Source organism: Carassius gibelio, chromosome A22 (assembly GCF_023724105.1).
Source record: "Carassius gibelio isolate Cgi1373 ecotype wild population from Czech Republic chromosome A22, carGib1.2-hapl.c, whole genome shotgun sequence".
NCBI lineage: Eukaryota > Metazoa > Chordata > Actinopteri > Cypriniformes > Cyprinidae > Carassius > Carassius gibelio.
In genome coordinates this window covers 4,989,116-5,016,827 of record NC_068392.1, presented here as the reverse complement: position 1 = coordinate 5,016,827, position 27,712 = coordinate 4,989,116, and the positions used below count along the sequence as shown (strand labels likewise).

Here is a 27,712-nt window from a genome sequence, read left to right as displayed (position 1 = left end):
CCTATTTATGGTGGCATAATAAAACTTAATCACTGTATTGTCAGTCTATAAGGTAAGAGATAAGGAACAATAGGAAGTAGTCACAATAGTCACATGGAAGTGCATGGCAGCCTTCCTACAATCAGATTGCTTGTGTTGATCAATAACCCTAGCATTCACCTGTCTTTATATATATATATATTTTATATTGTTACAGGTGTGTTGTAAATGTCATCTATGTAATGCCTTCACCACATCTGTTAATAACAGAATCAGTTGCTGTCTTTATTCGGAGAAAGGAATCTACTTTTATCTTTGAAATGAAAATATACAAATTACTTTATGGTTTGATTTAAACATTTTAATTGTTATAGGTTTGAAGAATATAGGGAAAACAATGTTAAAGTACTGCACGGATGCTGATTTCTCAACTTTACCAGTCAAAAGGATTTTCATTTGAATCTCCAATTCATCTCAAAGTGCACCACGATGCAGTGCAAACAATACATGGTTAAATACATTTTCACAATCTTGCCTTTTTTTTTCTTTTCTTTTTATTATTATTATTTGTAATACATTTTGTCCACTAAATGTACCATTTTAGGCTAAAAAAATAATTAAACAAAAATATTATTTGAATGATTTAGCAAACGATTAGGAATGGCACCGACTAATTATAATAAATAAATAAATAAAACATAGCTAACTCTATTAATATGCATTAATTTGTTTATTTATGAATCATGATAAAAAATAATAATAATAAGTACACAGTACATCACGTGTAGTGTGCAGATGTGTATCAGTTGTTTGTAATGCTTGATATTTTGGCTTTAAAAACAGAATGTGAGATTTTGACATTAGATTGTTTATTTAGATAATTTCATAAATTAATACTAATATTACGAAAACAATGCTAAGTAATTCAAGAGAAAAAGTGCTCTCAGAAAAAAAGGTACAAAAATTGTCACTGGGGCGGTATCTTTTCAAAAGCACAATTAAAAGGTCCAAAATGTACCTTCTGAAAAGCCCCAGTGACAGCTGTTGTACCTTTTTGTTTTCTGAGAGTTTTCTTGATAAAATAGAGTGTTAGCTTTCTGCCGAGTTCACTTAAGACCTTTCAGACTTTGCATCTCCATTTCAGATCTGGTTTCACGATGCAATTGTCGTGACTTACATGAATGCCCACCAGGGGTCGCTAGTGGATCAAAGCATTGGTGCCGACCCAATACGTTGGCCCCGTCCCAAATCGCACCCCAAACCATCACAGTCTTCCTCCGAGTGCGCACTTTCGCGACGTAATGCAGCATTGACTTTGACATGAATATTTATTTTTCTTTACAGAGCAAGGAAGCAGCCGAGTAAAGCCTCAAGTTTAGATCACCACACGAAGTAATCATAAAATAGGATGACTTGCAGTTGTTTTACTGCTGTAATTAAAAACCTGCTGTTCTCTTTCATAATCAAATACATAATTCTGGAGTAAAAAATAAAAATCCATACCCAGTTGACGTGAAAAATATGAATGTCTTTATCTCACCAAATCTCTTATAAACATCTCCCAGAAGTGAATGACACAATATGATACAAAGTTAACCTTTCATGACAGATTTGTGCCATCTGTACAAAATGAAGTGATATGGAAGACCGCAGAAAGGGAGGAAAAACCCTTTCACATAGTTAACAAACATCTGCAGGACGAAGAAAAAAAAAACGAACAAAAAAATAATTAAAACATTCCAATTCACATCAAGTTCATTGTAACACTGATAATTGTTTTTACAGAAAGACAATAGTATAAATACTCTTATTGGCATGAAATAACACTGTTAGAACGCTCATAGCTCACATACAAACATTAAGCCGATATTCCAAGACAAGCATGAATCAAAGTCATCCAAAGAAAGCGGCTCAATACTGATATCATGCTCTCTTTACACTAATTCAGTAGCGCTCACTTGCATTTCAGCGTAGTTGACATAATTCCAAGTATTGCTCAAGCCATTACGATACAAAATACGTCAAGCGAAACCCTTTCAGTTCAATTCAGAAGAATCTCTACCCATTTGTTTTGGAAGTTTGGAAGATGAAATACAACCAACTAATTATTTTAATTTTTTTAGCTAAATGGACCTTTAAAATGTTATATATAATCACTGAAAAGCAACAAAACATCTGCGATAAAATCCAAAACATTTCAATAAAAGCATGAAAGCGTCTCAAAATTCACACTTGATACATTTCGCAAGCAATATACACACCGTATCTTTTAAAGTAAATCAAAATAAATACATATCGACCCTTGGATGACATTTACCGACTCGTTGAGTAAGATAAAGTTGGTCTGTTCAATGGCTCAAAGGGTCGACTCTCTTTCCAGTAAATGTTCTAAAATCATGAAATTTAACAGCAGTTATCGTTTTTCCCAGCATGCAGCGGGACATCGAAACATCAGCTTGCATTCCATTTCATTAAAACACACTGAACTAGATCAAGTCAGTGTGGAATAATCATATTTACATCAGAAAAAGTTAAAACCATTTGAGTGACTTTCTAAAGACTGAATCAGTAGAATAAGTGTAATAAACCCATACTGAACGCCAAAATACATGCACAGGCGAGTTTCACGAGAAAACACCCCAAAATCAACAGAAAAATACCCCAAAACTCTTAAGACGAAAATGAAGGGTATTTGTAGGAACATTGTGGATACTTCTTCGCATTGTGACACTATTTCACTGTTTTTACTATTTGAATAATTATAAATTAAGGCATTGTAACAAATGCTACCATGTTGTCCTCACATTACAGTAATAAGAAAAGTTTTTTTTTCTCATTACGGTAATGAGATTTGGAGGGAAAATGTGCTTTTAAAATCTTAACGATCGTAAAAATGTGCTTCATTTTCATTATGTGAGATTTGCTATTTATATCTTTTGATTTTGGGGTGAAATATGAATTTTTGCCAGGTTTCATGACATTCACCCTTAAACTGTAAACATTCAATACTGTATATTTCTCCATCATTCATTCAGGGTCAGTCGAATCCACGTCCAGTGCTATTGTTGGTCCATTCGGACAAGTGCGCCAAGGCACTGTTGGGTAACAAACCAGGCAGCAGTTTTTAGACACAATATATATTTGCCCTTAAAACTTTCGACAAAAGCTCTAAATGAACACAAAACAAATTCTAAATGTTTTTATTTTTCCCTAAACGAAGCAGTTTGCGATTATACGACATTCTCTCTTGGTAAGGAAGCTTCAAAAAACAATATTTCAACGAAAGCTGCGAGTCCCCAGCGCTTGAGCATCCACATACGTCAGGGTTTGGCACTAAATCGAGAACGAAGCAAGACTCTAATAAACACACAATGCGAGATTGTGATAACAACCGTCGTGTTCCAGTATTTTGAAACAATCCAGGTCCTTTCCTGTTTTTGGCAAGCAAAAATACTTTACGGCAGCAGAAAGATTGTTGTTGTTGTTGTTTTTTTGGACGTTTTACGAATATAAAGGTTGAATGATTTGTTTTTTTTTTGGGATCTGCACATTGGGGTTACTAAGACACGTTTTCCCATCATGCTCTGCTGTGACAGCACAGAGCTGGAATGCACCTCACGATGAGACAGAGAGCTGGAAAATCAGGACCGGAGAGGAGTACGGATGAGGGACAGGAACATCGAAGGCAGTGAGACTCAGATTACGATTGTAGAATGAGGTAAAGCGACAATAACTGAATCCAGAGCAGAACTCCCATTGGACAGTGTAAAGAGTGTGCGCTGCCACACTCCGATGTGTTCTCCTGCCGGAAACAGAGAAACAGAAAACGGTAATGTTAACATTGACTATAGATTCACCATAAACAAAGCCAAGTAGTTTGTCACAGGTTGCTCGGGTGTTGCAATGTAGTTTTAAGTTGTTCCACTTGCTAGGATGATCTGCCGTCCAAAGGTAAAGCACAGTAACTACACATCTGGTCAAAATTGAGTTAAGTCCTGAGCTTTGTGACATCTGTTTTGTCTTGTGACAATGTCTCCTGGTTCAATTTTGTCCCATTTCAGAGAAACGAGTGTCAAAATTGCATTAACTACAAAATCCAAACTAATATCAAGGCAAACCGCAGTAAGTGAAGTTACTGCATTCTGGCTTTGTTTTCCCATTAGACACCACAGATACTATGTGGTCTACCTTGGTATCCCGTGGTAAATGATGGTTGAATTAGCGTTTAAACACAAATATCCAAAGACGGGTGAGGTAGATAGCAAAATATTAACTCCTAGCAAGGTAAATTACAGTTTTATAATCAGTTAACACTAACTAGCCAGCCGCTAGCAAATTAAACAGCCTACCTGCATTGCTTCATATGAACCCTGATAACGTAATAATAATCTGATTTATAATATTTTTTTTCTGAGAAAATGTTATACACCTTTTATATACTTAACTGGAGATATGGTAATGGTACAGTACACATATTTTGAGCATCCCTTATTCTGTCCCTCATTTTCCTTTATGGCATCCCTAGTTATATTGTTAGGAAAAGTTTAAAATGTGTGGATTTTAACTACTTGGTCTCTAATAAATTACTTTTTCAATAAAATGAACATAATTATTTGTGGTGAAAGTAACATTGTAATAAGATGATCTTGAGGCTTACAACAGAGTAATTTTAACATTCACAACATGCAAACACCGATAAAACTTTTAAAGTTACTACAAACAATCAACATGTGGTAAGAAACACACAAAGAAAGTTGGATGAACTATTTTTTTTAATCTGATTTAGTTTGTAGATACTGCACATTGCTTTGCAATAGTGTTTTAGTTGTATAAGGTCATACAAAGTCAGAGTGCAGTATCTGCATTTTAGTGGTCAAAGGTCACATCAATGGTCATGGTTTTTATCTATAAAAATGTAATCATAAAAAGGCTTTAAATTAATACATTACCAATAATTTACCCGCAACATGTTTGACTCGTTGATGTAAAAACTATAAAGGGCATTTTTCTCATTTTAAGTGTTTGCGTAGTTACTGCACTTTGCCTTTGTAGGGCAGTGATACTATGTGGTTTCTATGGTGTTCTGGGTGGTTGCCAGGACGTTGCTATGCAGTTTCTAAATTATTTTGGGTAGCTGATAGGACATTCCTATGCAATCGCTTGAGTGTTCTAGGTGGTTGCCAAAATGTTGCTATGTGGATGTTCGAGTGTTCCTGGTAGTTGCAAGGATGTCTGTAGGTGTTTTACCAAGATTTGGTTTCTTGAGAGTTCTTCGTAGTTGCTTAGGGTGTCACTATGGAGTTGATAGGGTGTTCTAGGTGGTGCTAGGGGGTTCTGGGTGGTTGTCAAAATGTTGTTATATGGATTCTAAATTGTTCTGGGTAGTTGAAAGGACATTACGTGTTAATTTAGGGTGGGAGCCAGGATGTTGCTATGCGATTGCTTGTGCTGAGTCTTTGTAGTCGTTAGGATGTTCGTATGCGGTTTCTAGAGTTTTTTGAGTATGAATGAATGAATAATGCATTTATATAGCACTTTATTGTGTATTTTTGTACACCCAAAGCGCTTTACAATCAAGTGGGGGGGTCTCTCCTCAACCACCACCAGTGTGCAGCATCCACTTGGATGATGCGACGGCAACCAAAGGGCAACAGCACCACTTCGCTCTCCACACACCAGCTACAGGTGGAGAGAAGAGAGATAGAGCCAATCAAGTGGTTGGGGATTATTAGGAGGCCATGATTGACAAAGACCAAGGGAGCAATTTGGCCAGGACACCGGGGTTACACCCCTACTTTTTTACGAGAAGTGCCATGGGGTTTTTAGTGACCACAGAGAGTCAGGACCTCGGTTTAACGTCTCATCCGAAAGACGGTACTTTTTGACAGTATAGTTTCCCAGGCACTACACTGGGGCGCTAGGACCCACACAGACCACAGGGTGAGCACCCCCTGCTGGCCTCACTAGCACCTCTTCCAACAGCAACCTAGTTTTCCCAAGAGGTTTCTCATCCATGTACTGACCAGGCTCAGCCCTGCTTAGCTTCAGTGGGCAACCGGTCTTGGGCTCCAGGGTGATATGGCTGTGGAGATACAGTTGACAGAACATTTCTATGCGACTGTTTGAGTGCTCTGGATGGTTGGCAGGATACTGCTATGCAGTTTTTCGAGTGTTCAGATTGGCTGCCAAGAAGCTGCTATGCAGCTGTTAGGTTATCCTGAGTAGTTGACCAGATATATATATGCGATTCCCCAAATGTTCTGGCCGACTGCCAGGATGTTGCTATGTGGTTAATAGGTACTCTGGGTGGTTGCCAGGAATCTGCTATTCAGTTGCTAGGGTGTCCTGGGCTGTCGCCAGGACATTACTATGCGATTACTTGAGTTTTCTAAGTAATTGCCAGGAAGTTGCTATGTGTTTGAATGCAACATTTCTAGGTGATTGCTTGAGGGTTTTGGCTTTTTGACCATGTGGCTGCTAGGCTGTTCTGCAAGGATGTTGCTATGTGATTACTCAAGTGTTCTGGATGGTTGTGTGAATGTTGTCCACAAAACATCATTTATAGAAGCAAACAAACTGTGTTTGATCAGAGCAACAGGCAGCGCTTCACCTCCGAGTTGTAGTCGAAGCATTTGTCAGGGCCTTTCCGATAGCGGGCGGAGTTTAACACCTCACATGGATTCTCTTCTTGAGCTGGAGAATACAAATTAAGGAAACGCCACAAGCTCCGTCTGTCATCTATCCATCATTCAAACACAGATGACAGCAGTATTTCAGGGATGAAAGCATCTGTTAGTGTTGCTTTGTGAGCAGAGGATTATGGGAAGGAAGGATACACTTTGTTCTGACAGGAAGGAGTTTCTCGATCTCGCAGGAGCTGCAGGGCAGCGTCTCAGCCACCACAAACAACAGGTTTGTGTTTTCTATACGCTTGGCGTGGAACAACCTGACAGAAAGAGAGTTTGTGTTGGGAAAAATGTGCGTTAATATATTCATAAATGAATTTCACACACACACCTGGAGCAGTTCCCACAATCCTGCAGCACATTGAAGGAGTTGGTGGTGTTGGTGAAGTAGAACTGACTGTGAACCGTCACACAGCTGCTGCTCCCTTTAGTGTCCGAACTCTCAGCCCAGACATCTTCTAAAAGATACAATTGTGCATAATGCAATCCCAGAATGTTAACAGCTCATTTATAAATACAAGTATCACTAGAGAATGTCTAATTCAAATGTATGAGCTGTGTATTTATAGAGTTTGGAGTATTTGCTCAATAGTTTAACAGCATGCTAATGTTGTTTGTGTGCTTGTGCACTGTTGCATTATGGTTAGAATGCTGTCTTGGAAGGTCCTGCTAAAAAACAACCACATCTTAATCCAGCCTAAACTGGTCTCCGCTGGTTAAAACTGGTCTTTCATTATGAACAGCTAAAGAGTGGCTTATAAAAACAGAAAAAAAACAGCTTGACTGTTTTAAGACATTGTTTTAAGAAAGAACCTGAGGTAAACCAGCTGCTGTAGATGAGTCCATACAGGAACTGCTGCAGAACAGACCTGAAAGAAACCAGTGACATTACTACATGAGTATCTGAGTCAACGTTATTGGGGCATGAACTGACTTACGAAACCATAGATATTAGATGTTACATATTTGTTCTTAATGTTGCTCTAACAACCAACAGGGATCATTTTAGCAACATAGTGTAGATATATTTACCACGCCGCTGCTGACGTCCACCAGGCCAGACTGAGAAAATCAGCAATGGAGGGCTGAAGAGAATAAAACATGTGGATTCAACACAAAACCAATCATAATTGTAATTTTTTTTATTTAGATTACATAAGCTTTATAAATAAGCTTTCTATTGTTGTTTGGTTGGATAGGATCGGACAATATTTGGCAATCTGAGATGCAACTAGGGCTGCACGACGTGTCGTTTAAGCATCAATATCACGATGTATGAATCCATGATAGTCACATCGCAGGATGTGCGATGTAGGCTGTCGTAGTTGATCAGTTATTCATTAACTTTACGGCCCTTGACAAATGTGATTTGCGGATTAATTGCACAGCTTAACCATCAAAGAGTGAAAGTTTATCCTTTGCAGAGAGAGAGAGAGCGTGCGAGAGAATGAGAGAGCGCGAGAGCGACGAGAGAGAGAGAAAGAGCGAGAGAGAGAGCGCGCGAAAGAGCGTGAGCCCAAGAGAGAGAGAGAGAGAGAGCGCGAGCCCAAGAGAGAGAGCGAGAGAGAGAGAGAGCACGCTCACCGTCTTCAAACAACATGATCGCTGTCTTGCTCTCTCTCCCTGGCGCATATTAATCAATTGACATGACGGTGTCGATGTTTAAATAATTTAAAATGAGAATATAAGTGTGCTCACCCCATTTTTGTTTGTAAGAAGAAATTGGATTAGATTTCATATCGCAATATATATCGCCGAAAAAAAAAATATCGCAATGTCATTTTTTCCCAATATCGTGCAGCCGTAGATGCAACTACTTGAAAATTTTTAATCTGAGCAAAAAAATCTAAATATTGAGAAAATCATCTTTAAAGTTGTCCAAATGAAGTTCTTAGCAATGCATACTACTAATAAGAAATTAAGTTTTAATATATTTACAGTAGGAAATTTACTAAATATCTTCATGGAACATGATCTTCAACTAATGTCCTAATTATTTTTGGCAAAAAAGAAAAATCTATTATTTTGATGCATGCAGTGTATTGTTGGCTGTTGCTACAAATATACCCCAGCGACTTAAGACTGCTTTTGTTGTGCTCCAGGGTCATAAATATAATTTAACATCATGTGATCGTTCACCATGAACGTATCGGTTCTCACCACGTAGAATCCTCTGTGCGCGGCTCCCGTGTGGCTGCTGGCCATTGGCTCGCAGGCCGACTGATACTGGAAGGTCTGATGACGGGCGTAGATTGAGTTGTTGTAGAGGGCGAACATCAGGTAGGGGTCGACCTCGCCGAAGAACAACCCCACCTGAGGCAGACGTGGACACGAAGACACACAAACTCAGGAAAGCAGATTAATACAAAGCTTCTTCTTAAGATTTTTTATGCACTTAACAAAAGTTGGAAACAATCGGAGCATCCACCTTCTTCCAGTGATCTCTCTGATTGGACATCACCAGGAAACCGCCGTCATCGATCAAGTAACACAGCAAATCCTGAAACATACCATCTACATTCAAGACCAGATCAACTGACACTATGTTCAGTCATCATGCAGAGTTTGTGTGTGCTGTTTCTCTCACATCGCTGTTCACTTCACAGTCCATCTCGCAGGATCTGGAGGGGCCGCACTGCACGGCACAAACAGGAAGTTAGGATATCTCACCACACTCATGCCAGTACAGAAGAACAGAGTGCTAGAAGATGATGGTTTTCTTCCGTAATTCCGTTTTTAACCCTAACAATCTTACCTTATGTGCGGCCTGTCTGCTGTCTGACACGTTGCTGGCGAGGATCTTGAACTTGTCGACCCAAGCCTCCAAATCCAGCTTAACGCCGACCACTATAATCACAAACACAGATGAAAACAGACCCCAGAACAGTTTCTAAAGCGATTGATTGCTGGTTTATCAGAAAGCGAATGACAAAAGCAGCCTATTTTTGCAGAAGCACACCTGCAGGCTTCATGGTTTTGCCCGCGATCACAACCTCCACGGCCGTGGTGACCAAAATCCCCAAAGTGCCGTTCTCTGAGATTAACAGATCATCCATAGCTAGACACAAACACCAGAGACATTAAAACAGTCAAACACTTTCATACAGGCTGAATTAATGTATAAAGTCAACATGAGATCAAATTAAAACATAATTTTATGAATTTTGCAATAGTGGTTGCCTAATATAGGGTGCCTGATATATAATATGAAATTGAATAACATTTCATTATGACTGCTGAGATTAGTTATGTTGAAATATTAATTAATTAATCTATGGTGTAATATTAATGTATTAATCTGTAAAATTTAGTAACAAATATTTTAATATTTATTAACAAATACTAAAATATATAAATATAGCTGTGATATTTAGTTAGAAATTAAATATTTAGTAATCAATATTAAAATACGTTATCATATTTATTAATCAGTACTCCAATTTATTAAATTACAGCTGTAAATTTAGTAATCAATGCTGTAATATAAAGTAATAAAGTAATAATTAAAGAAAAGCTGTAATATTTAGCAATGAATGCTGTAACATTTAGTAATAAATACTGAAATTCTTTTAATATTTAATTAGCATTAGTAATCAATGCTGTAATATTTAGTAATCAATATTACAATAATTGAAGTAGAGCTGTAATATTTATAATGAATTCTGAAATATTCCTTTAATCAATATTGTAATATTTAATTAGAGCTGTAATATTTATTAATAATCAATGCTGTATTTATTTTTTGTAATTAATATTCTACGATTTAAAGCTGCAGTAGGTAACTTTTGTAAAAATATATTTTTTACATATTTGTTAAACCTGTCATTATGTCCTGACAGTAGAATATGAGACAGATAATCTGTGGATAAATCAAGCTCCTCTGGCTCCTCCCAGTGTCCTATTGCCATTTGCAGAAATACATCGGTCCCTTTAAGAAACAACCAATCAGAGCTGCGGTCCGTAACTTTGTTTGTGTTAAAAATGTAGAAAAATGTATATAATAAGCGAGTACACCATGAATCCATTTTCCAAACCGTGTTTTTAGCTTGTCCTGAATCACTAGGGTGCACCTATAATAAGTGTTTATATTCGGACTATTTTAGATTGCTTCGGGGGTACCGCGGCGGAGTAACCCAGTATCTTTGTGATTCTTCATAGACATAAACAGAGAGAAGTAGTTCCGGCTACGATGTTCTTCCGCAAGACGCAAGCAGTTCTGTTTATTAACCGCTAGAGCGTCAAAAGTTACCAACTGCAGCTTTAATTAGAGCTTAATAATTAGTAATGAATGCTGTCATATTTAATTAGAGCTGTATTATTTAGCAATTGTTTTGTATTTATTAAATGTACAAAGTTTTGAATTTCTGATTTTTAAATGTATTTTACAAAATATTTTCTCTGTCAATCTTAATTTCCAGAACAATTACGTACATTTCACAAAATTATTTTTAGAAAAAATGTATCCTACATTATATCATTGGATCTAGTTGTTTTGCAGAGGACTCAATGCTAATCAGTGACTGACTGGATAATTGTTTGGTTCGGACGAGGACTCACAGGTTCGAGTCGGTGTCCTGAAGATGTAGCCTTTGTTGTCCAGAGTGCGACGGTAGAAGTTTGAGTTCAGAGGTTCGGGATCCTCGTCCCATGATTCAGCAGCTCTGAAACACACACACACACACACATATGCAGATGAAGCTGATTGTAATTGTAATGTCCATTAGCCCAGTGAGAAGCTCGGTCACTCACATGTTGGGGTAAACGCGTGTGACGCCTCCATTGGTAGATGCGAACAGCGCCAGGAAGCCATACCTGCAGAGATTTCTGATCAACATCTCAATGCACTGAACCAGGTAAATCAACAGTCTCCGACGGCTCGGATCTTACGTGTTGAGATCCTTGTTCTGCCAAACGCGTGTCGCCAGATTCCAGAGGATCCCAGAATCCAAGATCAGGTTATGAATGAGACCCTGATCACCTGTGAGCCCCATCACAAAACATTCAGTCATCAGCTCCTCACAGTTCACGACCGGAGACAAAGAGTTCACTGAGTTCATCTGTGTGAGGCAGCTTCACATTTCAGATGGCCAGAATATAAAACTGATTCAATTATTATAAGTTTTATTATAAGTTCTTGATGATTCATTAATTCATTATGCCTGCTGTAATTGGTTTTTGCCAATAAAATACTGCTATTTAATTATGGGTGATATAAAAATAATATAAAAATCAGTGCTGTAATATGTAATTACAAGAGATCAAGTATTTCACTCATCAGTACTGCATGTCATATTTATTTTTAATTAACATTTAATTTTTACATTAAGGTTTATCATTTATTTATACTTCTAATATTAATATTATAAGTGATAAATTCTGTAAAAATTGATTAATAAATGCTGAAATATTTTATTTAGAGCTGTATTATCACTGTATTATCAATGTTGTAATATTCAATTATTAGCTGACGTACTTAATAATCAACATTTAAATATTTATTCATCAATATTGTAATGCCGTATTATATTTAGTAATGAAAGCTGTAATATTTATTAATCAGTGCTGTAATATATAATTAGAGTTGGGATATTTACAAAAGCTGAAATGTTTATTCATCACTATTGTAATAAATTGAGCAATGATAGATAAATATTCATCAATCAATAATGGAATATTTAATTCGAAATATATTTAGTAATGCATGCTGTAATATGTTTTAATCAAAACTGTAATATTTAATTAGGGCTGTAACATTTCATAACAAATGCTGCTGTTATAATTCATCAGAGGCTCAAAAATTGTGTCTTCAATATTTTATTATAGTTCAGTAATATTTAATAACGAGTACTTAATGTTGAATTATTATTCCTGTAATATTGGTAATATGGTCTGGAGGTGAGCGTTACTCACAGTCTTCAGATTCAGGTGAGATCTCCACCATCAGAGACAGGAAGTCGGCCAGGAACTGTGTGTTATTCTCAGCCATCTGCAGACGCTTGCAGTATTCTCTATACATAGAGAGAGAAAGAGAGTGGATGACCATACATCTACACAAAACACACAATATCTCATAGCTTTACCAGAGCTAATATCATAACGGATGGATAGAGGTGTATACCTGGGAGCTAGAAACACGTGACCAGCCGACTCAAACGAGTTCGGCAGCAGAGACTGTAAATCTGAGGGGAAATGCGGGAGAGATTATTTAAGATTAAACATTACATAAAGCCTCATTCATGTGAAATGAAAGACTCACACTGCAGCTGTAACATGACATCGCTGAGATCGGCCTGGATGTAATATTCACTGTAAGGAGGAAGTACCAGACCCAGACTGCAGGGGGCAGCACATGAAAACAAACACGAGTTTAGCATGTTTAGCGTTAAAGCTTACGATCTGAACAGCCGAATCGACTCCTGTACCTGTAATCGGTGTCGTTAATGGCCGTCCAGCTGTACATACGCGTGACCTCGTCAATGTAGCGCTGCGGGAAAACATTTCATTATCGGAAATTTTTCATGCAAAGTTTTTGACATTTCGTAGGATGTAGCAGAAAATACTATTCGTACTAAAATGTAGAACATCCATTGAATATGTTTCCTCATTAGGACAGATTTGGCGAAATGTAACTTCACGTCACTTGCTCAGTAATGGATCCTCTGCAGTGAATGGGTGCCGTCAGAATGAGAGTCTAAACAGCTGATAAAAACATCACCATCAGTTATCATCTTGTGAAGCGAAAAGCTGTGGGTTTGTAAGAAAGCAACTATCATTAAGGCATTTTCAATTTAAACTGTCAATTCTGGCCAAAATATAAATCCATAATAAGTCCATCTCCTGTTGTCCTCTTGACCTCATATAATATTCATAGACATATAACTTATTACTGTTTTAAACTGTTTTCGCATGTAAACGTTGCTTGACCTGTGCATATTTCTCTCCTGATTCAGAAGAGATGACATTTTCACTTGAGAAAGCAATATTACGGATAGAGGACTCGTGTTTTAACTGGAAGCAATGGATTCAATTTAAAAACATCTTAATGATGGACAAACATGCAGATTGTGATTGATGGACTGTGGATTATTGTGATGATTTTATAATCAGTTTGAACTCTCATTCTGATGGCACCCATTCACTGCAGAGGATCCATTGGTGAGCAAGTGATGCAATGCTACATTTCTCCAAATCCGTTCTTTCTACATACTTAAAAGTTTGTACTTTAACATTAACAGTGAAATAATACCAGTCTGTAATGCTATTATGCAAATTGGGATGCAGCCTATCAGTGACATCACTTGAGGAATCATACGCATGTAGATCTGAAGATTGAATCTGTATTTCTGAGCCATTTATAGAAAGTCATGTCCCAGATATCATACATGTCCTAGTTTCATCTGACACATTAATAGCACACACACTTGCCTCATCCATTGATTTAATTAGAGTTTTGATTGTCATCTCTCCCGATCGACCATCAATCATTTGCCTACGGATCTAAAAAGACAGAAAGCAGATGTTCAAACGAATCCATGAGCTGCTGCTGATTTAACAGAAACGATCAGAGAACTGATTCAGCCAAACGTCATATTTAACACATGAAGTGAGTGTGCTGGTGCCGCCCACACCCAAAACAATGATTCATTTATTATGAACAACTGAGGAAGATGCAAGTTCAACGAGGACAGTCAGCACTTTACCTCCTGTTTGCTGCTGTCTTCTACTTCTGCATCCAGGAAGTCCAGCGTCACGGGCTCCGGCAAATCCTCTTCCTCCAAAACCATTAAAAAAAAAGACGAAAAAAAGTTAAAGTTAACTAAAATAATATCTTTCAAAAAAAAAATAATAATAAACTTTTATTTCAGCTTATTTTTATTTAGTTTTCTTTAAATAATTGTTTATATTTCTTTTATAAAATAAAACATTATTTACATCTTATTTTTATTTGAAAACAAAAAACAAAAGATATAAAAATGAAACACACACACACACACATATATATATATTAGGGCAGGGAAAGTAAAAGTGTTATTTTTGCGTTAATGTATTAAAGCAACAAGTTTTTTTATTATTATGAAAGTCCGTTATGATCAAGGCTAGTATGATCTATAACAAACTATAAAATGTTTTCTATAAAAACATTAATGTCCTGGCAGTGACAAATTTGCTTGTTTTATATTTACATTAATGTTATAAGTTGAGATTTAAGCTACAATAAATATTTTAACTGCTACTATGTAAAAGGAACACTGCTGTAAAAAGCATCTTATTTGTTTAATTAAAGTGTTTGCAAACCGAATGTTATCACACTTTTGTTCTTAATAGCAGTATAATACTTTTAAATGAAAAAAGTGCACAATACACTTCTTGCATTATTAGTTTTGTGCATAACAATGCAATTAATTACGATTTATCACAGACAATAATGTAAATAATCGCGAATAAAAAAATGTAATCATTGCAAAGCACTAATTTATATTATTATGTATGTATATTGAGGCAAACACACAATCATAAGCATGATTAAACCCATCCTGAACCCATCTGGGTCATACTGCATCCCCAAAATAATACGTAATACAAAAGTGGACCGTTGTGGCATTATTTCCATGACAAATAAATCATAAAAACACGAACGAGTGTGATTTCTGATGGAGCGGATGAAGAATCAGAGTCTCACTCGAGGCTGCAGGTTCGGGTGCATCAGCACGTATCCATTTGGGTCGATGGCAAAGATGTATCCGTTTGCTCCCAGCTACACACAGAGAGAAAGAAAAAGAATACTTCACTTCTCATAGTGAAGGGATAAAAATACTAACACTAAAAGAGAGTTCTTCAGTAGCCAATAATATTAACTTAGAAGCCACTCGAAATATCTGACAAAACAGTAACTATGTCTTCAATTGTTATAAAGATTTTGGAGCCAACACATTTTTTAATGATTAGTCGAGCAGTCTATCACAAGAAAACAAGACTTTTTCAAAATATATGTTATATCAGAAAAAACCATATTGAACACATGTAAAAACCCCGTACAAACCGAACTGTTGAGGCAGCTCAGGGCACCAGTCATAGGTTTTTCAGGGTAAATGACCTCACCTTGTATTGTGGCGTGAGTCTCTTCAGCTCATCCAGATGTACGTCGACCCCCATCACCCCTAAAATCAGCTGATTCTGAACACACAGACACTGCCGTCAACGAGATGAACACACCAGAGTTTGTTTTCAGTGCTGATCTGTCGTGGACTGAGCCTCACCTGAGAGTTTCCGTCCACAGTGAGGTTGAACACCGGCATCGTTCCAGTCACCACCAGCCCCAGACCCTGTTAATGAACACACACACACACACACACGAGGCATCAGAGTATGACGGAATCAGAGCGGGCCGTATGTTTCACACACAGCAGGCGGGTCGAAGCGGCTCTCACCAGCGCGTCCTGATAGACGTTGGTCCATTGCACCTGCTTGGCACTTCTTCCCGCCAGAACCATGGGGCGGCCCAACACGTCCAGATATTCCTGCCACACACATTAAAGCATTTTACCTTTCATTAACACGCCATTTGAGTTTGTATAAGGGCTGGGTTATATGGCAAAAATATAATATATAGATTTTTAATCATTTCTAAATGGAATATCTCAATATTTATGTATTTGAACTGAAATAAAATAAAAATTTGTGTCTATTCACAGGAACATAAAATGATCATGCTTTTGTCAATCAATGCATGCTTTTGTTTTACTAAATGAACAGAAGGAATGTAGATGTTCAATTTTTATAGAAACATTTATAATTTAATTAATTATGTGCACCAACTAAAATAATATACGACTGAAGCGCCTCATATGTGCGATTTGCGAGACACTAAATAATGAAAATAGTTATATAAAAATTGTAAATCAAAACAATGTTTTTCATTCATTTTATATTGCCAGTCATGATATGTAAACGTGCACACATTAATATGTGTGTATGTGTGTGTGTGTGTGTGTGTGTGTGTGTAACTCACCTGGGTGTTAATCCTTATAGCACAGATGGAGCGGATCTCGAAATAGTATCCTGCCGAGACAGTGAGACACTCGGTGAGATGTCACATGTAATTTATGTATAGTTCAACATGCATCACCACATTAGTCAACTTGTATGATCACAGTACGGGCAGTTTTTTTGTACTGCATGTCCTCCAAATGAGCACGTGTCTCACCCTTATTAGCACATGCGATCCACTGCAGCGGAGTGACATCATAATTGTGCTGCCCCACTGAGAACGTGAACACACGGACCTGCAGAGACCATCACATATCCCACAATTACCCTGGCGAATTAGACAGGAAACGAGCGGTTTCGCTGGAGGAAAGGGCTAATTATGAGGAACAAGCACTTCCAGAGAACAACGGCACACCAGAAATAAAAGACACTCAACAGAGAAAGAAGATATAAATCATATCATGTCATGTGAAATGGTATGGGCGGTGATGATCAGACCGTCTTATTGGGCCAGTTGTACTGCTCAAAGATGTCCTGAGCTCGGTCCTCCCCTCCGTCAGTAAATAACATGATGATTTTATTACAGTTGGCTCGGGGAACATTCGTCTTCTGCAGGAGAACGAGAAACAGAAAGAAAGAGGATTGGAATACTGTGTTTGCGAAGCAAAGAAATAAGTCAGCACATTTCTTTAATCAAATGAGCTGTTTTTTGTTTTGAACGTGTTTTTATTTAAGGACATTATAGTGCAATTCTTAAAACGCAATTTAAAACCCATTTTTGAATGATTTTATTATTTGTGCAGAAGAGCTATTTAACTCACATTTTCCATACATAAAATAAAAAAATAAAAAATCATAGTTTTAGTGCGGGAACCAAACATCAGAAATGTGTCACGAACAACCAAAATAAATATGTTCCACATTTTTTGAAAGAATTTTCCAACAGACGTAAAAAAAAAAAAAAAAAAATTATGGGATAATTTCACCCTGGGTATCAACTGAGGCTTTATTTGTGATATTTTGCATATTTAAGTTTTACAAATCAGGTACTATATGGTTTTTATGGATGTTTTACAAGATTAAATTTACACCATGTCAAAACTGACTCAAGCTGATTTTTAAGTATCTAAAATGAAGTTGTAAAAATGGACATAACTACATGAAAATGGTTAGTAATTGATTTTTCTGCACTAAAATCATGTTAATACTTATATTATGGCTGTACTATTGTATTTGAACAGCATTTGAACTATTACAATTGGCCCAATCCACTTCCATTCTAAGGTGCTGACTGTAACCTGCATACTATGCATCAGATTTTGTCGACTGAGATGTTGTGTACATTGTGTTCAGACTTACATTGAGCAGCTGGTTGAAGGCGAAGTGAAAGCCGGATTTGTAATCGGTGGTTCCTTTGGCCTGCATCTGCTGCACAGCCTCTTTAAAGATCTTCTTATTGCGCACGTTTGCCTGAACCAGGTGCTTAAAACAGGGAACCACCGCCTCGGCCTTCTCATTGAACTACGACAAGAAGCAGAGAGAGAGAAGATGTAAATATACAGCTTCATGAACTCAAATGATAATTGAACATATAACTAACTTATTTAGTGTAATAAAAGCATTTTTATTCCATTATGTCTGCAAATATTTTTAGAATATTTTATCAGCTGATAAAATATGTCAAAAGGGTCATTATTTTCAATGGACGATGCACTTTAAAATTTGAGTAAAATATTGAATAAATCCAGCATTTATTTTAAAATGTTTCATTTCCTGTAAAATAATGCCTTTCTTTGGACAGCTTGGCTAGATATTGTCCACGAAAACGCAAAGTGGGCTATCATATCAAAACTACTTTCAAAATCCAGCAATCAAAGGTAGCTGTCTGACCCTGGCCACGTTGACGTAATCGTCGTCTGAGAGTGTGTCGAGCATTTCCATGACCGAAGCTTTGATCAGTTTGAGAGTGAGTCCGCTGACGCTTCCGCTCCTGTGAATGAAAACAATGTCAATGTTAAACAAAACCAAGCAGACCAGCAGCTTGTAACAGGACAAACAACTACTCACACGTCTACCAGGATGACCATATCTTTAGGCGAGGACGCTCCTTGAATGTACCTGAGGAAATCAGTGATACAAGTTTAAGTATTAAAAGCCGGTAAGTCCCACCCTCAAACCTAACCTGACCAATCAAAGCTCAGGTTTGACTATGGACAAAAAAGTTGATTTACTGTAGGTTTATTAGACAGTTTGACCAATGATTAGAAGTCTCCAAACGCAGTTACTGGTTGACTGAAAGAAACAAAAATCAAACACTTGAAAGAAAATGCATTACCAGGGTCGGCGTCGTACATCATAAAGGTCAATCTTATCCGGCGCCCTCCAGGGAGCAGCTAAAAGAGAAAATATATTACTTATTTGGCACATATGAGGTCGACCGATTAATCGGTTTTGCCGATTAATCTGCACCGATAATCCATTTCTGGAACTAGTGCGAAGCACTATTTTAGTTTATGTTTAGAATCCATTGTAAAAATAATACTGGATGATCAATTGTATCGGCCAGTGTGGTCCAACCTGACTATGGATACAGGCAAAATCCTCTATTGGTCTCAGGGTGCAATCTGATTGGTTGGTTTCACAATTCATGGCAAAAAAACCTGTGATCTGCCTCATCATGCACAGAGTTACCTGGGTAGTATCTTGTGACACCGGTGGCGCTACCAAACGCTTGCCAGAGCAACGACGGGTCGTCTCTGCTGTTCTCTATGAAGACTCGCTCTAATGCCTGCGTCCAGTTCAGCTCGTTCAGAATCACCGGAGCTACCGACAGACATATACATCATGAACCCTCATCGACTCATACAGAGATCTAATAGCATCAGTCGGGTTCCTCACCGCCTTTGTAGATGTCTGTGGGGATCTGGACGGCGGTGTGTGAGTAATTGACATGGTTTTTGAAGTTTGGATCGTACACAAACTCCAGTTTCAACGACATCTGGGAATCAATGTCCTCACCGTCCTGATGAGAATCATGATATAATCAGAGTCCATTGTTTCTGCTCGAGTCTGATCTTCAAAATCATTGTCATGTGGTGATAAATGAACATGCAAAAAAGTACTTTCGGAGTTAGAAGTTTGAGAATCCAGCTTCTAAAAAGAAATGGTGTATGAATGCATGAATATTTTTTTATAAACATACCATAAAAAGCATCATTTTCCTTTACATTACATATGCTTTTCTTAAAATAGTTCACAGGCCCACTTTTAAACCATGAAAATCTACACTGAAAGTCTTGCATTGTAATTTTTACGGTCGTTTGCACATAGGCGATAAATAGAGATGTACTCACATAGTCCATCTCTGCTTTAGAGTTATAATATTCAATATTTTCCTCCTGAAATAAACACACACAGAACAGAGATACAAAAATCTGCTGTTTAAGATCAGTTCGAGAACCTGAAGATTCAAATACAGATGTCCTCCACAAAACAAACTCTTAGCTCAGCACAGTTCACTCGTATGATCGTGTGTGGTCAGTCGAGCTGACTAGCTCTAATGAGTCAAATCAGTCAGAAAAACAAGACGTCGCAGTCTACTGGGTTTAAACAGACCCTCCGGCTACAGACTCACAGAAATCATGACTCACAGCGTGTGTGTTTGTCTGTAAAGCTCGTATCAGGATCAGAGAAACATAGATGTGAATGTCAGAGGAAAAAGAGCATCAAGTATCGCAGATGGAGAAAACAAAAACCGTAGCGTTTGATTCAAGAATGAAACGCTTGGGAGGTGCGGTTCATTTTAATGAATCAGTTGAAACAATATAGGATTCATTGATCTGAATCGACTCACACATGCAAAAGCAATGTGATAAATTAAATTTCAAACCGAGCAAAAAGTATTGCGTAATGCACATAAGTGAACGTAAACGCCATGAAGTGGTGAGGTTAAAGTCATCTGACCTTGATCCCATCCTGCCACCGATGATCTTTCTGAAGACGCTCTGCTTCACTCGCGAGTTTCTGTAGGAAAATACAGACCAGAACCATCAAAAATGATCCTTAAGGAAGACTGATTGTGATTTTGTGTGTTGTATTACCTCAAGCGCTTTGCGTTTCTTGGCCAGCAGTCTTTCGATGTCAGTCGCAACTTTCTCTACGATATCTCGAGGGTTGTTCCTGACCAGACTGAACTGCCTTCTCTTCTCACTGTAGATCTGAAACAACATCAAAAACATCCTCTTGATGATCTTTATACACTACTACCATTCAGATGTCTGGGTAAAAAGTTACCAAAATCATTCTAATATGCTGATTTGCTGCTCGAGAATCATTTCTGATTATTATTGTTTTTTCAACATTTTTGGATCAATAGAAAGTTCAAAAGAACAGCACTGATTTGAAAAAAAAAAAAAAACTGTAACATTATAAATGTCTTTAGAGTCAATTGAATTAGGGCTGGGACAACGCGTTGAGGTCATCGATGACGTCGACGCAAAATATGCGCATCGATTCGTCGACCTGTTTTTATTTCTCTAAAAAACTTTACCTTATGTGCGTTGAATATACCTGATGGCCGGATCAACATTCTGTCCAACGTTATATAACCAATGCAGGGGTTTTTCTGCATTGATCTTTTTTTTGGCGGCTGTCAAAGCCTTATTTGATCGGTGAGTGATGTAGAGTAGAATGACTGCTGCGCCTGACAGGGCGAGAGAGAGAGCCCCGGCTGTGCGCGCGCACTCACAGTCTTCAAACAACACGAGCTCTTCTTGCTCTCTCTCTCCCTTGTGCATATTAATCAAAATCATTAAACACGATAGAAAAAGGGGAAACACCAAAGTTTCACGCGCGCTCGTGCACTCACAGACTTCAAACTACACGAGCGCTGTCTTGCTCTCTCTGTCTCTCTCTCCCTCCTTCGTGCATATTAACCAAAATTATTAGACACGATAGAAAAAGGGCGGAACGCCAAAGTTTCACGTGGAGCATTGGGAGATTTTTTTTCCTCCATGACAGGCTGCTGGCTCCCACTGTTAATAATTTTTTTTTTTTTTTTGGAAAAACACTCTCTGTATTTGCTTAAAGCCCTCAAGTTTACATTGGTTACTGTATTCTTTCAATTGCTCTAAACAAGTATTTTGGGTGACCTTTTTTATTGCTTGCTAGACATCAAGTTGTTGTTATTTTCATCTGAAAGAAGAACTTTTTTTCAGTAAACTAGGCCCTATGTGTTCAGTAAGCTTGTTTCAGTAAGCTATGTGTTTTCAAGGCTTCAGGGTTTTATTGAATGCTATCTCTATAAAAGTGCAAAGTAATGCATTCTTAGTCAGTCTTTTATTTTGTAATTTTAAGAGCAATAAACATATATTGCAATGTTAAGGAATTCATGTTTTTTTTTCATTCAGATATGTAAATCATCATGTATAAATTGTTAGTAGTCAATTAATGGGGAGATAATCGAAATCGGTTCGGTCTGGAAAAATTAATCGTTAGATTAATCGATGCATCGAAAAAATAATCGCTAGATTAATCGTTTAAAAAAAAAATCGTTTATCCCAGCCCTAAATTGAATGCATCCTTGCTAAATAGAAGTAGGGTATTACAAAAAAATAACTTACTGACTCCAAACATTTGAATGGCACACACTTATATTCTCTTGATGTATTAAATATACCATCAAGAGGATGCATCAGCAGGGGGAAATGGTGAGCGAGCTGCATGTGTGTGTTTTGCATTATTAATGCTCATCACTGGGAAACCCGTGTAACTTCCTGTCAGATGTGACGCACTAAGAATAAAAAACTCGTTTTGCAGTGATTCTACCTTTTGTAAATGAGTGTCTGCGCTCCAGCGTGAGGTGTGAGACAACAGCTGCTGAAAATCCAGTGGCGTGACTGAAGCCTGAAGCCTCATTAACCCAGAAAATAACCTCCAAGTCCAGAACAAGAGCTGTTTAGAGCTCAGATCAATACAGGAGCATCAAACACACGCTCACTTACACACTGACAACTTGAACTTTCAGGCGCAGCATTTAAAGCAAGACAATGAGTCAAGACAAAGCCCGTGAACTTGTTATTCCCAGGAAAAGACAAAAACAAAATAAATCAATGTTACAGCATTTATGCAATCCAATCTAGTCCTGCTGCATATAAAACGAGACCCAGCTGTTATTTAGCAGTGTTTATCTGTTTGCATTGTTTTGGTTCTCGAATTTGAAATATGCAAATGTGACAACGGCACAAAATAAGAACCGAATGCAATTTGCACACCACAATTCTCAATCCTGCATTTCATTTTACTTTCAGTTTTTCCAACTATGATGTTACTCCTCATAAATTAAATCGGTCACAACAAAGAACTGTAATGCATTATCAGTGATATTTAATGGTGAAACTGTGAACACAAAATTCACTAAACAAATGCACACTCTGAGATAAATATAATGAGTCTGTAGCAATGGAGAGGCAATCAAACACTCCTCTTCCAAAGACTGATGAAAGTCGAGGTCAGAGGTCAAGTGTTAGGGTCAAGAGCATTAGGATGGTTCAGAAGACACGGCTGTCACATGATGTGTATTTCTGCTGAATAAAATCCCACCGGTTTTTATCCCAACTCTAGAGGCTCTTCATGAGAAGATCAGTTAGTTATCATTAGAAACATGTTTATTTTAAATAATAATGATGACCGAACAAAAAATGCTTTTACAAATGTGCTGGTTATATGCCTGTATTGATCATCATCAGCAGTGGAGCGCTCTGTCTGCAGCACTGTGGCATTCTGGGTAAATGAATGAGGGGCGAACCATCTGTTCTCTCTCAGTGATGTGAGCAGACACACACACACACGCACACACAAAGCTTCAGGATGCATTCAGACGCTGTCGCCTCTCGATGGTGGAATGGCAGGATCATTATATTCTCCAGCATGGATTCTGCTGGAGTGTCGGAGTTCTTCATTGTTCGTGGGTGTTTGAGATGCGAGCCAGACCCACGGTTTTGAGCACATGTTTGACAGAGATACTGGAAAATCCACACACACACACAGTCTTACCCCTTTAAGTTGCTGAGCGCCACTGATGTGCTGCAGGACTCTGTCAATCTCCTGTTCGATGCGACGAGCCCAGTGCATGATCCTACACAGCACACACAAGCAAAACCGTTATACAATGGACGAACACAGCCACTGCTGTAGGTTTCATGACAGAAATCAAGAATTTATATCACTGTAGCATACATATCATAAACATTTTTATACAGATTTCCAACAAAAAAAAAAAAAAAAATGCCATGATATATCCACCTACAGTGATATAAATCCCTGATTTCTGTCATGAAACTTAGCATAATATATACTGTACATATGCAGCAAATTAACTGCTCTGTCGTTTTTGATTGTTTACTATAGAATTGATAGCGGAGCAGTGCAAACAATGTCAAAAAGCTTAGAAATACTACATTTTAAGTAAAAAAAAAAAAGAGAAAACGTTGTTTATATAAAACAAACAATTGTTGAAAATTGCACTGCAGACCTAGTATTTTGAGCGGATCCTTCTCTGTAACTGCCGTGTAACTTGCGTCTGATTTGTTGAGTAAAATTGACCTCAGAGGACTACATTTCCTACCATTCTGGGCTTTCAATGTGTAAGTTGCATTGCTGCCTATGGAGGGACAGAAAGCTCTTGGATTTCATCAAAAATATCTTAATTTGTGTTCTGAAGAGGAACGAGAGCCTTACGGGTGTGACACAACATGAGGATGAGTAATTAATGACAGAATTTCCATTTTTGGGTGAACTAACACGTTAATCCATCCATGGTTCCCTCTTCCAAAAGGAAAAAAAAACAAGTAATGAAAGAAGCTGTTTTGGTGCTCAGTGCAAACTGGCTAGGTATGTTATAAAATATTTACTATCAGATATTTGCTCACTGAATATTATCACAGAGCGGAAGGAAAACCTGTGCAGCTCTACAACTTTGCTTGCTAGCTGACAAGTGACGTTAGCTTGCTAGCTACAGTTAGCTACTTGTTTCTGTGGACAAAATGTAAATTTTAAAGCGTCTATGAAATAATTTTCAAGGTTTAAATACCTTTTATTGCCAATGTGTGAACAGCATGTAAGGAAACTTAAAAAATGAGAGCATATAGATTTATTATTATGTGAAGGACTCAGTTTTTCCTGGGGAAATCCAAGCACATAAATCACATTGTCCGTCGCTCGCTTGCATTTCTATGGAGTGTCTTCAAGAACACGAGCAATGAGTTGCTGACCACAGATTACTTAATGGCTACCAGTGTTGCTAATAACAAGGGTTTCTGTACTCTACACAGAGCCCTTTAACAGCTACATATCAGCATATTTAGGAGTTAAAATTTCAACGTAAAACAGTATCTGGGTTGCCGTGTGTTGGATAATCAGCCGATTTTTCATAAAAAATACATTCAGTCAACTCAAATTACCCCGACTGACTGTATATATAATATAAACAATACATGTTGCCATCATGGATTGTATTTCTCTGCAATACTGTAATGTGATGTCATTTTATTTTTATGACCTCAACTGAACTGTCCTCATTCGTACTACACACACAGTATCAGTAACAGAACATGATATAATATCCTCACAGCTGGCTAAACCGATCGATATAATCGATGTACAGAAAGCGATGTGTTTATACCGTCCACAAACACACAGGCTACAATCAAACCGTGCTGCTCGATGCACCACAGTCCTGGTCTACAGATGAAGATGAATTATTTAGCATCTGTGGGGTCCGTTCGGCTTCATTAAGCCCTCGGCTCTGTTACAGAACAACATGTACGGTTAAATCACAACCCTGCAGTCTGATCATAAATATCACCTGTTTCCACGACAACAGATTTGTACGTGATTACAGCTCGACTGCAGTTATGTTATATTACATAAGTTCAGGTCGTTTAGCATCCACACTCCGAACCTAATTAAATCGCAACTGTCAATTAACAAGAGAAGATCATACGGAGCGATCGCTTAGAGAAATCCCTACAGGTTGAGCTTTTAATAATCTGTGTTAATTGAGAGGATAAGACGAGTGGACAGTTTTGGATACTCTCTCTCTACATACACACACACACACTGAAAATATCAGCCATCATGTTGGTTGTTGCCCATAGTCACACACTGATAAGGCCTATATTTTCACATTGTCTGATGAGTTATCAAATGCCACTAATGATTGAAAAATATATATTATATCTGTGGACTTCACTGGAAAAAGGATAAAGGTCACTTGTTAAATTAATATCATAAATGACATTTCATTATTCTTGTGGAATGCAGCATGATTTCCGTCTCCGCTTTCCATCGCAGCGACTGTAAACACACACATGCTCTGGTTTCCTGCACGTTTAGCGGCATGTGTTACACAATATGTAGAGGTGAGAGTGTATCAGGGTGTGTGTGTCAGTGATTCAGACGATCTGATGCACTCTCAGCAGCTGATCTGAGCATGCCCAGAACACACACACACACACACACACACACACACACACACACACACACACACACACACACACACACGCAGAGCTGGGATCTTCTCTGCTGCCTACCTGACACACACTCCCTGACGCAGACACAGATACAGGGGAACGAAAGGCTGCTGTGACCCATATTCACTTTAGAGAGAAAGATCAACTTTAAGCCACAGAAGACAGTCTTTGAAGATAGATAGATAGATAGATAGATAGATAGATAGATAGATAGATAGATAGATAGGTCACTGATGTCTGCCTGCCAGAATGAGTTAATATACATTTGAAATATGTAAAGCTGACTATATATATAAAAAAAAACATAAACATTACATATCATTTTTTTTTTCTCTATTGAAGACCCCCCCAAAAATAAAAAAAATAACGATTAGCCGCCATATTTAACTAACTTCAGGTGGATCAATTTTTTTCCCAAAGTAGTAAACTCACATTGTACGAACATGTTCATGTTAACAAACATTTAAGTGTGTGGAAATGTGAATTTATCATATGAATAATGTGGAAATAATTGTAACGTTTAGAAAATGAGCGTTTCTTGCATGTAATGCTTATTAAAATTATTATTTCTTGAGTATAACGGTGTGGAAATATGATTTTCTTATGTTTAATAATGTGTGTAAATTACTTTCTTAGGTGTAATGTTGTGGAAATGAGCTTTTCTTTTCCAGAATCTGTTACACGTAACGTTAACGTTGTGGAAATGTTATTTTTGTAACGTTACGTGCATCGCTGTGGAAATGTACATTTCTTACGTGTAATGCTGTGGAATTGAGCATTTGTTACATGTTGTGGAAATGATTACATCTTTTGAAAACTGTCTTTTCTTGTGTGTATTTCTTTGATGAGCAATGAACATTTCTTAAACGTAACGTTGTGTAAAAATAATTCATAGGTGCATTGCATAATTCAATTTCTAACGTGTAGCGTTGTTTAAAATGACATCTTACGCGCGTGTCTTACGTGTAACGCTGTGGAAATGAATGATTCCTTCATGTAATCCCGTGAAAATGTGAGCGTTTCTTACGTGTAATGCTGGGGAAATGTGAGCGCGTCCACTGCGGTCCACGATCCGCTGAAAATCCCCATCATCAGCAGCAGACACGCGTGAGCCCATCTCGCCATTTTCCATGAAAAACACCCCAATCCGGCCGAGCAAACACTATTACGGTTATCCAGGAGAGCAGAATATCCAGACACGACGCGGTAGTAAACGCTCTTTTTGTCTGAGAAGTAACAATGAAGTGAAATTACGGGATATCGGTGGGCGAAAGATGCTGCGCGTGATGAGGCTGACGTGCACGCGCGCTCGCAACACCCCACAGATCTGCGCGCGACCCCATTAATTTCCCAAAGACACTGAAACACAAACCTTGGGAAAAGACATTCTCTTAATATTCATGAATTCATACAAATACTAACTCTTTATATATATAAAAGGAGGGAATACACTGTTATTCATATTTATGAAATAAAAGCACAATAACAAACCTCATGTTCCAAAATAAAATGAATGGAAGAGTGTGAATT

General features: G+C 37.8%; 1 protein-coding gene across 6 annotated transcripts; it reads right to left on the bottom strand.

The window, feature by feature from the left end:
* Positions 1-1,486: 1,486 nt before the first annotated feature.
* cacna2d2b (calcium channel, voltage-dependent, alpha 2/delta subunit 2b) lies at positions 1,487-27,505 on the bottom strand. 6 transcript variants are annotated; one of them, XM_052538911.1, is made up of 38 exons: positions 27,210-27,505; positions 23,706-23,787; positions 20,753-20,869; positions 20,616-20,675; positions 20,006-20,050; positions 19,551-19,674; positions 19,344-19,475; positions 18,988-19,045; positions 18,720-18,770; positions 18,543-18,642; positions 18,012-18,173; positions 17,151-17,261; positions 16,870-16,948; positions 16,675-16,724; positions 16,094-16,183; positions 15,923-15,988; positions 15,765-15,839; positions 15,346-15,420; positions 14,366-14,446; positions 14,091-14,162; positions 13,088-13,149; positions 12,922-12,998; positions 12,784-12,844; positions 12,576-12,673; positions 11,553-11,643; positions 11,415-11,477; positions 11,223-11,326; positions 9,625-9,723; positions 9,421-9,512; positions 9,253-9,300; positions 9,094-9,165; positions 8,826-8,978; positions 7,698-7,750; positions 7,479-7,534; positions 6,997-7,120; positions 6,816-6,925; positions 6,590-6,672; positions 1,487-3,781 (listed from the first exon to the last, which is right to left on the bottom strand). In XM_052538911.1, exons 1-38 carry the CDS (start codon positions 27,305-27,307, stop codon positions 3,680-3,682), a joined length of 3,276 nt encoding a protein of 1,091 aa, XP_052394871.1. In that variant the 5' UTR covers positions 27,308-27,505; the 3' UTR covers positions 1,487-3,679. The 6 variants fall into 6 exon arrangements, with proteins under 6 accessions (XP_052394871.1, XP_052394870.1, XP_052394872.1 ...); XM_052538910.1 differs by having other exon boundaries at positions 6,997-7,123; positions 27,210-27,504; XM_052538912.1 differs by having other exon boundaries at positions 6,997-7,123; positions 14,366-14,440; positions 27,210-27,504.
* Between the last annotated feature and the right edge of the window lie 207 nt (positions 27,506-27,712).